This window comes from Equus quagga, unplaced genomic scaffold (genome assembly GCF_021613505.1).
Source record: "Equus quagga isolate Etosha38 unplaced genomic scaffold, UCLA_HA_Equagga_1.0 153_RagTag, whole genome shotgun sequence".
Lineage (NCBI taxonomy): Eukaryota > Metazoa > Chordata > Mammalia > Perissodactyla > Equidae > Equus > Equus quagga.
Window position 1 is genome coordinate 2,731,950 of NW_025796915.1, and position 18,391 is coordinate 2,750,340.

Here is an 18,391-nt window from a genome sequence, read left to right on the forward strand (position 1 = left end):
CACCTGTGAGCACAGGAGTTCGAATCCTGCGTGGTCCAAGAGTACAGGACACATAACCTGGAAGAGCCACAGAGACCGCCTCACTCTCCCTTTCACAGCTGTGGAAACTGAGACACAGAGAAGGGAAGTTTCTATGATGATTTAGGAGCAAACAAAACAAGGGAGTCTGAAGGAGAGACGAGTTCATGTGGTGCAGGGCCCACACCCCAGGCCTCACCTTTTTCTTTTTCCGTCCCATCCTCTTGGGGGCAGGAGTGTTTGGCTTTGTTTAACAATCTTGGGGTCCAGTACCTGGTATTGGTGGGTGATCAGGCATCAGTCCCGCCCAGATAGCGGGCCTGGGCGTCTTGGAGGTTTTGGGGGTGGTGAACAGTACGGGCGTCAGTGTGGTCTCACGGGTGCCGTGCACTGGCGCTGGGATCTGGACAGGGGAAGCGGGGGTGCGGGTTGGGGCTTGGAGCTTTCTCAGCGGGGAGACACCCTGTGAGTGGAGGTGCCGTGGCGGCTCTGGGCCATGGCCAGCTGGGCAGGGGGCAGCAGCTGGGCAATTGGCTCCTGGCACCCCCAGGAAGGTAAAGACAAGGGTGGCCTTCTCTCTGCCCAGACCTGGAAAGGCAGTGAGCTTTCCCACCCAGCTGGGTCACCTGGGCAACATTGTGTGATGTCACAGGGCAGGGCAGAAGTCACACAGATGCCTGTCCAGGTGCAAAGTGGGGGATCTGAAGCCTTTCTCCCTACTCCTGGAGCTGCATCCCGCCTGCTCTCCAGCACTCAGTCCTCATCCTTCCTGCTCTCGGCACCCCAAACAGTCCAGCAAGCAAGATTCGCCCCCTGCCCCGTGTGCCCATCCCCATGCTGGTCACACTACAGGAAAGGAGGAGACCCAGACGCTGCCTGCAAGGAAGTTGCAACTTGGTTGGTAAAACAGCTCTTTCTGGTGAAGAATTTGCAGCCATCCTCCCTCTTTGGGTGCCTACAGTCTTTCATTTGTTTAATAACAATAAGCACAAAATTCAAGAGAATGGTTTCCTCTTGGAGGGTGGGTGGGAAGATGGGGGAGAGAATGAGGAGTAAGCAGACATGTTGTTATTGTAACATTGTCTCTTAAATTGGGTGGTCAGTTAACGGGTGTTCATTATATATAAATAAATTATAAACAACTGAAGAGGGCCATGTACGGGTTAACAACGGTTCTAGGACATAGACCAAAGATTGAGATTACTCCAGTCCTGAGCTCCACAAGAAACTATCACAAAGAGAGCAATCCTTTTTCTTGAGCACTTACTACAGGCAGGTACTATGCTAACTGCTTTATGTGCAATGAGATGGGGGAACGAGGAGTAACTGGCCCTTGGCCTGGAGTGGGGTCTGCTCCAGGGGGCTTGAGGTCTGAACTGGCCTCAAAGGATGATCAGGAGTCCTGGGCTGGCAAAGGTGAGATCTGGGGTATGGGGTGGGGCAAAGGGGCGTCTGGGAGACCCCTGTGGCCTGCGTTATTCTTTTGCCAGCTGTCTTAGACCCCACGTTGAGGAGTCTTCCCATCTTCTGTGGTTTGGAGACCAAAGCAGGCCCACCCTGGCAGCAGGAGGCAGGACCCTTTTGCTCTGTGGAGGCCTCCTAGCTGCCCCCACCACCCCCGACTCCAGAGAGAGAGGCAGGGAGGTTGGGGTTCTCCCCAGTTTAGAGGCAGAAAAAGTGAGGCTTCGCCTTTGGTTAGAACTGAAAAGACCAGCTAATGTCACCCAGATGGCTGGGGATGGAAGCCAGGGGTCCCAGTTTTCTCCTGTTCCACACCTGCCAAGAGTGGTGCCCCTGGCTCCTGGGCCAATACTGTCACAGCCTGGCATGCGGGGGAGGGTCTCGGTAGATGGTTCCCGTCTGCTGAGCGCCTCCCCTTCTTCTCAGTCCCCAAGGTTGCAGCAGCAGTGGGGGGACCAGCGCTGCCCCGGTGCCCACAGGGGCCTTCCATGCCCCAGATCAGGGCTGGGGGAGGCCAGCAGGGCACTCAGGGAGCACACTCCACAGAGGCACTGGCTCTCAGGGCTATTCACTCACTCCTGCCACCACACCTTCTTAAATTCAGCACCCTAGCCGCCTTGCCTGCCTCACTGTGGCCCCTGCCCTGCCCTGCAGATCTTCTCAGTGTCTGAGTGGTCTCCCTAGGGCCACCTGGGCTCTGGGCTCTCACCCATCTGCCCTACCTAGCATCTGAGCTTTCTGCCGCTGCAGCCCCAGCCTGTTGGCCTTCCTGCCCGGGAAGAAGATAATGCAATTGGGCGCTGGTTCCAGGCCGTCTGGCTCCAGAGCACTAGCAAGCCCTGCACGCTCAGCAGCCACGAGAAGGAGGGCCTTCCCACTACCTCACTTGCTGCTGCCCTCGACCAAGGACCCCTGGGACACTCACTCCTATGGTACAGTAACCTTCCCCCAGAACTGCTTCCTCCTCACGGGGAGAGGGCCCTCAGCCTGGGGGCTGGGTTTGGCTTTCCTCCTTAACAACACTAAGAAGCCCAGCTACTCTATGCCTCATTCCCCTTTCCCAGGAAGGGGGACTCCACCTCCCCCAGCCAAGGGAAAGGATCCTGCTCCCCAAATGTCCAGAGGAAACTTCTGCTCCCCTGCCCAGGGGCCAGCCCCAAGCTTTGATGACTCAGGGAGATTCCAGAGTGAGGGGAAGCAGGTAATGATTGATCTCACAGCTAATAGGTAACCCTCCCCTCCCCCAGGAGAGAGCACTTGATGCCGCCTCATTTGGTGGGGCCAGGGGTCAAAGGCAGCCCTTAGGGAGCGCTGGGCGGATCTGAGGCTGGCTCTTGGGGAAGGAGGGGTCCTGCTTGCTCCCTAGGCTTTGTGCTGGGCTTGCTGGGCAGCAGGAAGAGTCTGGGCAGACATGTTCACAGTCGTCCACGTTCCCTCAGGCAAGTTCCAGGGGCCCGACTATGTCTGCAGCAGGTCCTATAGAAGTGTCTTCCAGAGCCCCAAACTTGGCCTTCTTCCCCCTTAGTCCTGTCCCACACCCCTTGCCACCCCCAACTCTTCCCCCTCCCCTACTCTTCCACCCACCCCCACCATCACTTTCTCTGCATTTCTTCTGGGCAACTGAATTGGGCTTCCAGGAAAGAGAAGGGATGGATGAGGCAGGAAACTTAGTGTGATTTTGTAGCAAACGGCAGCTCATAGCTGTGCGATCTTGGTTCAGAATACTAACCCTCTCTGAGCTTTGGTTCCTTCCAGTGGGGAAATCAGGGCTGCTCTGACGACTATGAGATAATGCAGGTAAAACCCTTAGCACTGACCTTCAGCTAAGTGCTCCAAAAATGCTCACTCTCTTCCCTGCTAAATAACCTTGGACTTGGCAGGTTCTCCCCAGCAGAAATGGGCCAGAGAAGCAAAAAATGTTTTCAGGGTGCAGTATGCACATCTCCACCCAGCACCCAAGGCTCCACGCCCACCCCAGAGATTCAGCCCCTCTCTGCCTCTTCCCCAGACCCACTCTGTTCCTGGCTTCCAGGCCCGTTCCACAGCCTCACCTTTCTCCAGGCAGCCCCTGAGCCAGAAATGTCTCCAATTTGTCCTGAGGGTCCAACTCAAGACACTTCATCTGGGAAGCCCTCCCGACCCCCTTTGCCTCCTGCTCTGAACAGTCCTCTTTGTCCCTGGTGACACCTGCCCGTCTCTGTGCTGCCAAGTTCACTCCCAGTAGGTACTAAACCTGAGGCAGGGGAGTGGGACCTGGCCAAGTCCCTGCCCCTCCCCAGTTTCTGACACTTGTCAGCTGAGGCAGTTCTCCCAGAGGGCATCCAAGCTCCAAATGCCACTACGCCTCAGCCCCAGTGGTGTATACAGCAGGTGCTCACTTGTTGGCTGAAGAATGGCAGACTCCAGGAGGGCCCCTCCTGATTACAGTGGTGAATCCGCAGCCTTCCTGGCCAGGACCTTCGCGGCTGCCCTGCCCGCCCCCCCTAGTGCTTTGAGGCTCCCCTGGAAGCTCCTGCAGAGATCTGGGGGCCCACTTTGCCTTGTGCTTCAATTACGGCTCCCTCTGGGCCTCCCAGGGGCCAGTTCACGCCCTAGCCCTTAAGGTGCTGGGCTGAGTTTAAGCTCGAGTCACTGCAGCCAGAGCTCTGCTGGGGGCAACCTCTAAACCCCCTCTCTGAGGCTCTGTCCCCCCGCTGTCCTTCCTGTCCTCAGTTCCTCCCACGCCAAAGCAGCAGCCCAAGGACAGGACCTTCTGCTTCCCCAAGGGAGTTCAAACTGGTGAGGAGGTGTGCGTGGCTGGAGTCTCTTCTCCTCTCACCTAGGGTGCTGGCTGTCTCTCATTTGTACCACAGATCCACTCTCTCTCTTGTCCACCTTGCTCTGTGCCCCAGGAGGTGACCCGTACAGCTACATCAGTGGGTTCTGGTTGGTTTGGGTTTATGAGAGGGCCAGCAGGGATCTAGGAAGCTCCCACCTAGCTGGTTCTCAGGGTTGGCTGGTCCCTCTAGCCAGGGCCACCCTGCCCGGCAGGCAGCACTCTCCATACAGCGGCCCCTCCAGTTGTGGTCCTCATTCCTCCTCTTGCCCAGGGTACTGCACTATCCCTCTAGTTTTTCCTAAACCTCACTCTATTAAACTCCCCTCCAATGACCGAATTTGAATGCCTTCATTTTCTTTCCAGGCCCCTGGCTGATGCACCTGCCGCATGAGCCCCTCTCTGTGGCTCTCCCCTGATATCCTGGCATTGCCGCCACCCTCACCACCAGCACCTTCACATCTGCTAACAGTTGGTGAGCACTAACTCCACGCCAGGTGCCATGCCCAGAGTTTCACCTGCACGGTCTCATTTAATCCTCATGCTCACGCTCCCCAGGAGTCACTGTTGTTACTTCATTTTTAAGATGAGGAAACAGATGCTCTGAGAAATGAAGGGACTTGTCTAAGCTTCGAAGCAGCAGAGTTGGGATCTGAGTCCAGGTCTGCTGGCTCCAAAGCCTGTGATCATAATTACCATGGCGTATTGCCTTTTCCTTTAATTCCAGGGAAAGGAGTCGCGTCTCTCTGTCCTTCACTCCTGAAACTGGGGCAACACGGGAAAGGCTGAGTCCAGAGATGACAACACCTGGCCTTTTGAATGAGGCCAGACAGATGGCTCTGTGACAGTACAGCCCACAGATATTAGAGTCAAAGGGGAGTGAGTGGAGCATCCTGAAGGCTCAGCTGGGCACAGCTGGACCAGGCCCCCGTAAGCCAGGGCAGAAGCTGGTGTGCTTAGAAGAGGCCATTCTATCCAGCACAAATGGGTGGCAGGGTTGTTTGGTGGGGTCACACGCCCAGGGGCTATGACTAGGACCACTCATGGGCGCTTGCTCCTGGTTCCTTCCAAGCCCCTTGGATGCAGACTGCCTGCTGGCTGAGTGGGCCACACTGGGATCCTGGAGGTGCTGGGGGGCTGCCCTTCTGACCTTCCTTTGGTCCCTTGCTGTGCAGAGATGACCTGGATCAGCTCAGTCAACAGCTACTGGACTATATGCATGATCCTCCACATTTTGTCACGGCGTACTTGATGGTCTCAACCCTGTCACTTCACCTTGTTCTTATGAGCTCTGGTCCCCCTGACCAGCCTGGCCCAGCACCACCACGTTGGGCAGCAAAAAGCATGATGGCTTGGAATCCACCAAGCCCCACAGTGAGCATTTGGGCAAGTCCCTGGACCCCTCAAGCCTCAGTTCCTCATCTGCAAAGTAGAGAGGATAATCCTCTCTTGCAGGGGAGCAGTGAGGACTAGGTGAGAGAATGGGTGCCTGGCACATGGCAGGTGGCACGGAAACGAGCCTCCCCTGCCGTCACGCCAGTTTATGGCGGTCTGGAGCCTCTATGTCCCCAGCTTTGCAACGGGAGACTCAGGGTGATTGCTAATGGGTGCGCTGGTCTCCCTCTTGGCTGATACCGCGTCCGTTTGCTCAGCAGGCACGTTTACTGATCACCATGTTGAAGGAGCCCTCTCAGTGTTTGGTAACCAGCGCTCTTGTTTGGGGCCACCCAGGTCCCACTGTCGTGTCATGAATCATTTTGCTAAAGATACAGCGTGACTTTGGGGCATTCTTCTTTTAAAAAATCAATAACTCATTAACAAGGGACTAAACAAATAAAGGGCAAGCAATGACAGCCATCTGCCAGGACCGTGCCAAGGCAGAGTAGGGGGTCCACTCAGGGTGGAGAGGCCTGGGGGGCAGTAGGCTCAACCAGTTCCCTCACCCCAGCTCTTACAACCCACAAATCTGACCAAGTCCCTCCCCTGCCTCATACAACTGCTCTCAGGAGAGATCCTCTCTCAGGAGACCCCTGCGGGCCTCACGGTCTGCTCACCCCAGCCCCTCCAGCCTCACTGCGGCTGGTCCCTGCCTCACACCTGCATTCCAGCCACACAGCATGCCTACAGCCCCCTGTATGGGCTCTGGTCTCTCCAGCCTTCTGGCCTTTACATGTGCTGCTCCATCTGCCTGGACTGTGCTTCTCCCTCTGCCAGCCTAAATAACTCATGGTGCTTCTTCAAGACACAAATGGAATAAGCTCCAGCAAATTTCCCCTGACACCTTCCCCTACTGTCTCCACCCCCACCCAGGGGCATCGCATCCACAGCCCTGGACCTCCCCTTGCCCTGGCTCACGACCCACTATTGACTTCTCTGAGGGCAAGGACTGTACCTGGTGATCCCGTCCCCAGGGCCCAAGCTGTTACCTGGCACAGAGTTGGCGCCAGCCGGGTGCTCACTGAATGATTGAGGGATGACATTAGCATCTGATGCCTTCCTCCTCCCTGTTAGTTCCCTAGACACCCTACTTTGGCCTGGGACAGTGATGCTGGCTGCCCAAATAACCCTCTCTCCTCCTGAGTCCAAGCCCTCAGGGGCCCTCTCCCTCTACTAGGACATGAATAGTTGGTGTGTGAACCTCATAATAAAAGCTAACAACCAGCACTTGTGATGTGCCAGGCACTATTCCACGCATTTTCCACATTGGTTAACCCAGTCCTCACAACTGCATTGGAGGGCGGGTCTACTGTAGTCCCCATCTTACAGATGGGAAAACAGAGGCAGAACCAGGAGCAGAAGAGCCAAGCTTTAGAACCAGGCCATCTGACTGCAGAGCCTGCGTTTGCAACCACAGCCCTCTCCCTTACTGAGGTGGGTTGTCGGGCGTCCGGAGTAGAGGAGACAGCCCAGAGACCCCACCCCCCGACAGGGCCTCAGGCGCTCTGCAGCTCTGCAGCGAGGATGAGCCTGCAGGTCCCAGGAGCTCCAGTTACAGGAAACTGCTTATTCTGGCCTAGTCGCCTGGGATCCCAATTCCCTCATCTCAGATTCCCTGCTCAGCGCCAGCCCCCGGCCCACGCCAGCCTCTGGCCCTAATCTCATTTGAAGCCATGAAATCGCATTTGCAGCGTATTAATGCAGCTCAGAGCTGGCCCAGCCCACCTGTCTCCTGGAGGACAGAGGCCCGGAGAACAAACTTGAGGGAGGCGCCTCCGACACCGGCTGGAACACCCGCAAACAGCAATTAGGCTTGAAGAGGAAGATTAAAATAACACCCCCGCAAGGGCCTCTGCTCTACTGGCCCCCACCATCACCCGACAGTGGTTCAAGGGCAGGCTTCTCACACTGGCCACCCTTACCTCCCCGCCGCCCACCTGCCCTGGGCCCAAAAGAAACCACAGCTTTCAAGCATCCCGGCCTTTGCTAAGCTGCTCCGTCCCCTGAGTGCAGCGCCCCGCCCGCCCACATGTCTGGCCAGCTGCCATTCACCTGGCATCACAGCTGATGTTTCGTTAGCTTTTAGTACACATTCTTTAAATTGCCGACATATTCAATTCAACAATCCTGTCAGGGAAGTACTGTCCTCATCCTCATCTTACAGATGAACACAGAGGCCACGTGCCAGAGATGGAAGGTGGCAGAATCCATGGTGCCTCCAGGTCTATCTGTATTCTGGAAGTCTTTGCGATCCTCTCTCCTCCTGCGTGCAGTCAGGCTAGCATATTATTTAATCCTCACAACCACGCAGCAGAGTAAGCATCATTATCCCCATTTTACAGAGGAGAAAACAGAGAGTCAGAGAAGTGAAATGACTTGATCAGGATCACCTAGTATGGGGCAGAGCAGACATCTGAATTCATGCCTGAGTCGAACGTCCATGTTTATCTACTCCTTTCACTGCTCAGGGTGGGTATGGGCTTACTTCTGTGCTGGGGCTATTTATGCAACTTTTTTTTTTTTTTTTTGGTGAGGAAAATTGTCCCTGAGCTAACATCTGTGCCAATCTTCCTCTATCTTGTATGTGAGATGCCACCACAGCATGATCTGATGAGCAGCATGTAGGTCTGCACCCAGGATTGGAACCCACAAACCCTGGGCTACCAAAGCTGAGCAGACGAAATTAACCACTATGCCACTGGGCCAGCCCCTATGCAACACTTTTTTCTTTTTCTTTCTTTCTTTCTTTCTTTTTTTGTTGTGGAAGATTGGCCCTGAGCTAACACCTGTTGCCCATCCTCCTCTTTTTCTTTTTTTTGAGGAATATTAGCCTGGAGCTAACTGCTGCCAATCCTCCTCCTTTCACGGAGGAAGACCGGCCCCGAGCCAACATCCATGCCCATCTTCCTCCACCGCACATGTGGGACGCCCACCACAGCATGGTGTGCCAAGCAGTGCCATGTCCGCACCCGGCATCCGGACCAGCAAACCCTGGGCTGCCAAAGTGAAAGGTGCGTACTTAACCACTGCGGCACCAGGCCGGCCCCCAATCCTCCTCTTTTTGCATGAGGAAGATTGTTGCTGAGCTAACATCTGTGCCAGTCTTCCTCTATTTTGTATGTGGTATGCCACCACAGTGTGGCTTGACAAGCAGTGTGTTGGTCCACATCCAGGATCTGAACCCACAAACCCCAGGCCGCTGAAGCAGAGCATGGAAACTCAGTCACTAAGCCACCGGGCTGGTCCCGCAACACTTTTTTCTAAGTAGCATCAGCCAACTCTAGTGGGCCAGGGGGTTTGCCTGGGGACTCTTAGCCATTGACAGCCCCAACCCCAACTCCAGTCCTGCCCCCAAACCATCCAGTACAATGAGCACTCGCTGCTGGGGTCAGCTTAACACTTAGTAATCTTTCTTGGCTGGACTTGATATGATATGGGGCCACTAGGAAGAAAGCTGTTCCCCCAAAGTGCTTCCCCGTGATCCTGTCACATGGCCTAGAAAGCCCAGTAGAGTTTCGAGTTTCCTCAGAAGAGAATGCTCTAAGTCATCCCACCTCTATGCTGACTGCTGTACGAGAAAAACCAAAACATACGGTGGAGACCTGGGTTCCAGCCTGGCTTTCTACTGACTCAATGGGGAGCCTTGGGTAAGCCGCCCACCACCTCTAGGGGCTCAGCTTCCTGCTCCAGAAAATGGCCATTATCAAGGCTACCCTGCCCACCTCCCCGGACCCAGACGATGCTCCAGTGGGCTCTGCAGGTTCCCTCTTTGCCAGCCTGGCCCAGAGCAGCCCAGGCAAGTATTAGCAGAGGGCTCAGAGCCCTGGAGCTGGCATCTATCCTCCACTCCCTTGGCATTCCCTGCAACTCCCCCATCCCGTAAACGTGCTCTCTCCACTTGATCCTTTCTCCCTGCTTGCTGTTCCCTCACACACCTCCATGTTCCTGCCTCCACTCCTTTGCTCACACTGTCCTCTCCTCTTGAAAACCACTCTCCTCAGTCTCCGCTGGAATCCTCCCCATTCTCTGAGGCAGGGAGCAGATGTCCACTGACATCTGTGAGGTGGGTTTTAATGAACCAAGCAATTTCCCACCCTCCTCCTCACGTGAGCCTCACACCCTCCCCCTCAGTGCACACTGGCTCTGCTTATCGTGCAGGCGAGGAACCTGACGCCCAGGGAGGTAAGGGGTTTGCTCCAAGTCAAACAGCTCTTATGCAACTGTGAAACGGGATCCTAAACCAAGGTCGTTGACTCCCCGCCAGAACTGGTTTTCCTACAGCACACTGAGTCTTTGATGACCATCCAGCTCATGCCCATCACTTCCTCCACAAGTCCCAGGAGCCCTCACAGTCAGCTTGGAAAGTCATTGTCCTCCAACTCCTCCTATTTCCTCTCCTTGCCCAGCCTGCCAGCTCCGCAAGGGCTAGGGGATACAGCTCCCTCATTTACTGCTGGGGGACTGGATAGATGATGGACAGGCAGGTGGATGGATGGATGGATGGATGGATGGAGGAACACCCGGGCCAAGGAGGTTGGACCATTGGACTCCAGGGCTGGCTGTCAGATCCAGATGGAAGAAGGGTATCCCCCACTCATCTTCCATCCATCCTAGGATGGGGCTGGTCCCTGCTGGCCTCAACTGCTGCTGAGCCCAGGGACTCTGCAGAACCAGCCGAGGACTCAGGCTGTGGCGTCTCCGCTGACTCCTGACAGGACAACCCCTGACCAGGACCTGGGCAGTCCGACAGGGGCTGTCAGCCTTCCCTCCCTGCTGCCCTTCCCCATCTGCTGTTTGATTAAAGATCAGTTATTAAAGCTTGGTTTGGCATGGGGTTTTAATTTCACCTCATACATCACACATGCCACATCCCTGAAGCCTCTTCCTCCTCTGGTAGAGGCTGTACTTGGGGGGTTTGTATGGAGATGAAACCTGGGGGGCCCAAGGAGGTGTGGGTCTGGGTGTGGGAGCATGTGTGCCTCATGGTGTCCATCAGTGAGTCAGGGTGACTCTCTCTTTGTGATGGGGGGGTGTCTCTGCATGTCAGGCTGTGTGGGTCTGGGTACACTGCACATATGTGTTCCTGTGTGTCTGCATGAGGGGGGCTGTGTTTCGGAGTCTCTGTTCGGGGTACATCCTCCTTCCAGGGGTGTAAGTGAAGGAGAGAAGAGGGAGATGACCCTAAAAGGCACAATAATTGGACTCTCCCTCCTTTCCCTGTGAGGTGATCTTTGGAGATGAGAAGACCACCACGGTGCCCTGCCCTGGGGCCATCAGCTGCTCTCTGGGGCTGGCTGGGAGGATGTCAGAGGTGGGTACCCCTTTTCTCTCCAAATCCCCCTCACCCACCCCCCCACACACACCACAAATGCACACGAACAGGGCCTCCAGGAGGTGTGAGTCAGCAGCAGGCCCTGGGCAGAGTAGGGGGAGGCAGGGATGGGGGAGGGGCAGCAGAGCTGTCTGGTGTGCTCCTTACAACAATCTGCTAATGGGGCCTCCTCCCAGAGTAGCCCTCCTGCCACCCCCCCACCCCCACCCCTCCACCCCAAAGCCTGAGACAATGGGGCTCACAAGTTCTTCCCCATACCCCTCCCCTGGGAGGCCAGCTTGGCAAGAAGGAGCAACTCCATTGTCTAGGTGCAGAAACTGAGGCCAGACCCACTGCTTAGCCCAATGTAGACGTCTAAACTTGCTACTGGAACTGCAGGCGTTTATTAACCACTTCCTGCAGGGCTGGGGGAACCATAAGCCAGCGCGTTTAATCCTCCCAGCAAGACAGACCACAGGAATTGCTCTCCCCTATTTTACATATGTGGAAATGGAGGCTCAGGGAAGTTATGTCACCTGCATAAGGTTGCACAGCTACTAAATAAATGCCACAGACTGCTCGGAACCCAGGTCCACCTGACCCCAGTGAACTGCCTCCCACTGTAAGCTGGCTGAACCCCAAAACTCTCCTATACCCCACCCCACTGAGCTCCCAGCCCTGACCCTGATAGGACTCCAAAGGCATATACAGACAACTTGGAAACCACGCGGGGTGATGATGAAGGGACTGGCTTGGGCAAGGACACAAATATGGGACCCCCCACCCCCCGAAACTTATATATTTTCAGGTCTTATCCACTCCGCCCAGGGACCTCTGAGGTTTCCTTTTAGGTCTTTCTCCTAAAAGAAAGTCTTCAGTGCCACTGAGGTGGAAGTGGGGACAGCAGGCGGCCTGCAGGGTAACTGTGGTACAGGACATTTAGCCAACGGCCCTTCTCTTCCTGAGAGGGGCTGGCCACATCCCCCAGCCCACCCTCCTTGGGCCCAGCCCCACCTCTCCTGCCAGCCTCAGCCCTCCACCATGGTGACGAGTCTACACCCCTCCCTGCCTGGTGACAGTGCTCTGGGAAGCCTTGACAGTGCCTTTGTTCCCCTGAAATAAAAGAAAATCGAGCTACAAAGGGAAACCTCAGGTAGCTTTTAACGGGCTCAGCTGCCTGGGGCAGAGTGTGTTTAAGCTGGAGGCAGTTGTCACAGGAGCAGAAGGGGGAGCCGCCCAAAGTCCCCCTCCCACCTGCCTCGCCCCTCACCCCTGTGATCAAGTTTACTCAAGGAAAAGTCCCTTCCAAATAGCAGCAAAGGAGAAAATCAATGAAAATTGGTAGAGAAATGTAAAGCAGCTGTCCGCCGTGCGTGCGTGTGTGCGTGTGTGCGTGTGTGCGCGCGTGCGTGTGTGTGTGTGTGTGTGTGTGTGTGTGTGTGTGTGTGTGTGTGTGTATTAGAGACAGGCCGGACCCAGGCTGACCTGCTCAGGGCCGAGGCCTAGAGGGGTGGGCTGGGAGTCACTCCTGCACGTGCTGGGGGAGGGGCGCTCATAGCTGGGGGAGGGGCAGCAGCTGAGTCTCTCACTCGAGTTAAGAGAGAGATTAATATATTCAATCCACTCTGGGTAATTGAGGGAACAATTGGAGTGTTTTTCTAAAGCCCATAAAACTGCCTCATTTGCAAAGAGGAGCTAACCTGCTCATATCTTCTGTATTTGATGGAGCACTGGAAGGGAGGAGGAGGGGCGACACGTCCCAGCACAGAGGGACGGGGGCATTAGGGAACTAGCCGTCCTGGTCTAACCTGTTCTCACTTTCCCTTCTCCCACCACTCTGTCAGCAGCGTCCAGGCATTGCCTCCCAGAGCCTCTCTCCCCACCTGTGAGACCCCCGCCACAAGGAGAGTGGGAGGGAGTGACAGAAGGCAAAGCTTCACAAGATGAGGGAAACCGACAGGGACTCCAGAGGTCTGGTACCAAGCGGAAGGGAGAGCAAAGAGGTGCCCAGCTCCCCGCCCCCACCAGAGATGAAAGGGGCAGTAAAGTTAATGAGATCCACATTGTGGGCCTTTCCCCGCCTGAACCATTCCAGTCTCCAGGGCAATAGAAATAGTGTATGCAATAGCGAGCAATAAAAGGCATAATGAATTTAAAAGCAGAGCAAAGAGGGGAGGAGAATGAAGATCCGGAGTGCGCTGGCCAGCTGACCGGCAGGAAGATGCTTAGGGGCGTGAGAGGGCAAGGCTGGAGCTTCAACCAGAAAAGGACTGAGAGAATCACAGAGGTGGGCAGGGGAGGGGAGGGAGGAAGGGGGAGGGGAGGGGAGGAAGGGGGAGGCAGGGAGGCAACAAAGGGAGAGAGAGGTGGGGACAGAGTTTAGGGATAGAGGGCAGAGGGGAGCTAGGCAAACCCCTGACTGCTCTGTTCCCCTCCACTTCTCCTTAATGGAAGCCCCCAGCCTATTGGTGCCAAAGCCACAGTCAGAAGCCACAGGCTTAGAGCCAGGTGCTCAGCATTTGGTGATTGCTTTATTAGCTTTCCCTTCTCTTCTTTTCCCCTCCAGGGCAAAAAAAAAAAAAAGTGTTTTAAATGGAAAGAATAAAAAAAAAGACCCTTGAAAGCATCATTTAAAAGGCTCTGGGGAATGGAATCGTTTCCGTGAAACAAAACTGCGATTGTTTGGAAGAGGTGAATGTCAGGGAGGGAATGGGGGAGGGCGGGCACCACAGCCCTCCTTCTCTCCCCTCCACTCTGAGCCCTGCGGGAGAAGCTCTGGGCCTAGAGGGAAGGAGTCCCCAGGATGGCTCCCAAAGCTGCAAGCAAGGAATTTTTAAGTTCATCTTCCCAGAAATTTCATCACTGGGAATTTCCAGCCAAAAGTTTCCCTCTTAAACAGTCCTGCCTGTGGGAGGTTGTCTCTAAACCTGCAGGATCTCTTGGAGAGGTGAGTGAGGTACCAGGAGCAATGTGGCCCCTGAAGGCCCTGCAGCTCCAGACCCAAGGCTCTTGTGGTCTCCCCCTGCCCCCCAACCCTCCAGGAGGCCACATTCACCTTTAAAAGAGAGGAGTGGGCCCCCCAGCCAGCCCAGCAGCCCGGCTTTGGCCTGCACCTCGCTGTCTCCTTCACCCTCGGGACCCACTCTGCCCCCTCTGCACTGGACAGGCCACCCTCATTCTGGTCGGATAGACTCCCTCTTCTCCTGGGAAAGGAGGGCCTTGGGGTCCCTGGTGTGGCACAGCCATGTGGTCTCAAACCTGCCAAGGGGCGAAGCAGGGAGCCTCAGGGGACAGGATGAGTCTGCCAGAGCTGTGCCCGGAAAGGATGCCTGGAGCTGGTTCCCTCCCATGCTTGGTAAACATCCTCTGCAGCCCCTGCCTGCACGTCCCAGCCCCCCACTCATGGGTCAGGGGCCAAGAGGGTGATCTCTATCCTGGAGTCTGTGACTGTACATGTTGGAAACATCCTGGGGCATATGTCCTTCATCCCCCTCCCCAACACACACACGCAGAGGAGGCAACTTGAGGACAGCAGAAGGGAAGGCATTCACTGTTCATATAATGTTAGCTCAGGGGAATTGATTGTTCCAGCAGAGTCTCCAGGATTCTGGAAAGGCTGGGACCAGCACTGGGGAGGCCATTAGGACTATGTGACCTGTGGGGCATGGCTGAAAAGCAAAGTGATTCAGATTCAGTCAGCCATTGAAACTCACTCTAAGCCCTGCCTCCTGCTCACTACTCATTCTTCATTGCATTCCTAATCCCCCTGCCCCCCTGCCCCACTGTTACCCTACTCCTCATCTCATGACCCTCATCAGTTGTGCTTTTTAAAAATGATATACAAGTTGGAGAACAACTTGTGAGCTTACAATAACGTTCTAAATTGAACAGATTCAATGGTTGAAATGCCTGATGCAGACAGGACTGAGGATAGTTTGGAAAAGACAAGATCAATGCAGGGAAGGCTTCCTGGAGGAGGCAGCCTTGGGTCTACTCATTCCTGGCCTTGAACTGAATATGGCTGAAGTTGGGCTGCACCCAAGAATGCAATTCCCTCCTCTCCTCTCCATCCTTCTTGCTTGCTGCCTTTTCTTCTCACTACCCAGACCTACTCCCCTTTCAGATCCCTTTCACCTCCTCTTCAGCTGAGAACCAAAGAGAGCTGGGTTAAGTCCTTCCCTCATTTTCCCTATCTGCAAGGAGGAGAGGGAGGATGATTTCAAGGGTCCCTGTGGTTCTAGGCCACATCCACTTCCCCAGGGAGCTGGCCACAGGCCCAAAGGATAGCACGCGGCCCGAGTCCTCACTGAGAGCCTGGTTTTGCTGCTGCTCTTCCACCTGTGTCTTTGGACCTCCAAGTCGCAGCACCAGAAAGGTGCCTGGCTTCCTCAGGCTGAGCCACTGGATGAGTTCCCTTGACCTGAAAGAAACAGTCCTCTATTCTCTGAAGGACTCCTCTCCATTGTCTGTTCCCCCACCAGCTTCCCGGCCCTGTAGTCAGGGTTGTGATTGCTGACCCCCAGGGGGAAGCGATTTTCCTCTCCCTTGAAAGCCATTTTCTTGTCTTGGTAGAAGCAGACATCTGACACTTTGAGAGGGAGAATGGCAGGGAGATGATGGCGTTAAATAACAGAAATTAGAGCTGCTGAGGATGGCTCAGTCGTCCCAAGGTCCCCCTTCCCTGCAGCAGCCTCCCCCTCCCTTGCATGCATTCAGAGCTGCAGCCTGCAAAGAGCTGTCCACGTGGCCCCTGGCTCAGGGTGGCCAGGGCATGCTGGGACCTGGGGAGCAGGCGACCACTTCTCCCTGAGCTCTGAGCCTCTTGCGTGTCTAGTCCTGTGACAAACTGTAGGACAGAGGGGCCAGGGGCCAGGCCCTGAAGTCAGGCAGCTTGCAGTCTGAGGGAAGAGAATGTCATGTAGGAACCCAGGTACCATCCGTCTCACTCACAAACCCACCACTGTATCCTCAGCACCCAGCACAGAGCTGGGCATGCAATAGTGGTCAAAAGTATTTGTCAATTGACTGACTAATGAATGAACGAACAGAGGTGAAAGTGGTCCATATAACAGGCTGAGACCTGGGCAAGAGAAGCTGGCCCCTGGGTCCCTGGTCCATCCTTCTAGTTCTCCTGGCACATGCTGCCAGATCACTGTCTAAACCACAGCTCACATCATGTCCTTCTCCTGCACAAACCCCTCTGGTGGTCCCCCATTGCCTCCTGAATTGAATATCCACCCAGCGCTTTTGCCACTGTACCCTGACTCCCTCCTCTTTCTCTCACCTATCAGCTCTCTTCTAGGCTGACTCAGCCCACCACCCTGGGCTCCACTTCAGCCCCAGACCAGCGCTCTGCTGGGAGAGAGGTGCTGCAGGAGAGCCAGGTATCTTCTGCCTGCAAACTTTTGGTTTCAACCTCAGCTCCTGCTGCTGCCAGCCAACCCTTTCCTTCTCCTCAGTCAGCTTATTCTTGTCCCTCCTCCTGGAATATCCTCCTCAAAGCCTAGAATGCCATCCCTAAATCTTACCCACGTAGCATGGAGTCTGACAGAGTTAGCATTTAGCAAATGTTTGATGGATAAATGAGTGAATGAATGAATGAATGAAAGATTCCTCTCAAATGGCATCTCTTCTGAAAAGTCTTTCCTAGGGTGCAAAATCAGACCCGCCCACTCCCTCACTAGAGCTCTCCTTCCAGCGTATGCCTTACAGGACCATATGATGCCCACGTTGTGCCTGTCTTCAAGTCAGGTGGCACCTTGAGCCCAGGGACTGATATAGCTTTGGATTCCATGCACTAAGGTCCTCAGGAAATATTGTCTGCATTAAATGGAATCAAGCATCCTTGGGGATGATCCTCAGTTTCTCCACCTGTGAAATGGGCTGCTACTTGCTCTACCAGTTTCCACCTGTACCGGCTGTGAGGCCCACCAGACACACCGCCTGGTTGCAGAGCACGGCCACAATGGGGAACCCTCCTACAGCTTGGACAAGGATTAGATTCCTTCACGCAGGCCTGAGGCTGCCGGGGCCCAGATTCAGGACCGAGTCCCTCCTGGCTGTGGTGGGAGCTGAGAGGGCTGGAGGGTGGACACACAGAGATTTCCGTCTCACGGTCAGTTTGGGCCTCCCTCAAAACCTGGTGAGAACGTGTGAGATTGAGTTTGGGGGCTGAAGGGTCCCAGGGGACACTCACCCACTGGGCAAAAGAAACCCTACCCAGTAGTGTCTCCGCTCTGTGCGGCCTTTGTTCCCTTCTCTGTCTCTCCCTTCAAAGTGGGACTTGGTGTGTCCATCCTCAGGCTGCACATTCTCCAGAACTGACTGAGGCAAACTTGGGAAATTCTGCCGCTCTGCTCAGTGAAGGAATGGGGACAGCCAGGCTCATCAGAAATGCTGGGTCTTCTAACTGGGGAACAGGGATGCCAGAACCTGAGCTGGGACCCAGGTCACCCACCTGCAGCCTGGGCAGCTGGGGCTCTGGGCGTGGTGATGTCGGTTCTGGCTGGCCGGTGTCCAGAAAACAGCTGGAGGAGGGAGGCTGAGGGGCCCGGTGCACGTGGAAGGCCACGCTGTAGGCCAGGCCCCCGCAGTGGCGGGCCGTGGGGTCGGCGCTGGCCCGGAGCAGAGCCAGCCTGCCACAGTAGCGGTACAGATCCTCATGCTCCAGCGCAGAGATGTTCATGCGTGGGTGGTCTGGGCGTGGGTAGATGGGGAAGATGGCCTCGCCCACCCGCTGGGCCGGGCTTCCTGAGGCCCCGCCCAGCCTCAGTGCCTCCACCCGCAGCTGGGCATCATGCTGCCCATCGTTCTTGCAGAACCCTGGGTGGGGAGAAATGGAGCTCAGGGACAAGCTATGGTCTCCCTGCCTCCCTCAGCGGGTGAGGAGGACAGGCATGGGCTGCCTGGCCTTTATGTTGAAGTCAGGCTTGGCTAAGATTTCCCTGGTGGGTGACCGCCCCACAGGCCCCAGCCCCCGCCACCTCCCTTTACTGAAGGGGGAGAGGAGGGCTCTTAGCCTGTGAGGTGGTCCTAGGTCCTGCCACCCAGAGGGAAGAGTTCAACCCATCCCTGATCTCTGGCCACCTGAAGTCCTGGGACTTGGTTTCCCCATTCCCTCATATCCCTCCTCCTTCAGGAAGCCTGCCTGGATGGCTTCACAGTCTAGGCATGGATCTTCTGCTCCTTCCAGATCACTTAACTGTTCTCTGGGATTCCTGCCTCGCCACCTGATCTGGAAACTTCCTGAAGGCAGGGCCGGGGTCTCCACCTCTCTGTCCACCCTCATACCCACAGTGCAGTGGTACTCAGGGCTGGACACTCAGGGTGCCAGCTCTAATGGTGCTCAG

At 55.6% G+C, this 18,391-nt stretch overlaps 1 protein-coding gene across 1 annotated transcript in view; it reads right to left on the reverse strand.

Moving 5' to 3' along the window:
* The window catches only part of LOC124233135 (coiled-coil domain-containing protein 33-like), a 105,293-nt gene that overhangs the window by 86,260 nt on the left and 642 nt on the right, over positions 1-18,391 (reverse strand). The window contains exon 2 of the mRNA XM_046650273.1: positions 17,529-17,864. Coding sequence (XP_046506229.1) covers positions 17,529-17,864 — 336 coding nt within the window. The remainder of the gene's footprint in view (positions 1-17,528; positions 17,865-18,391) is intronic.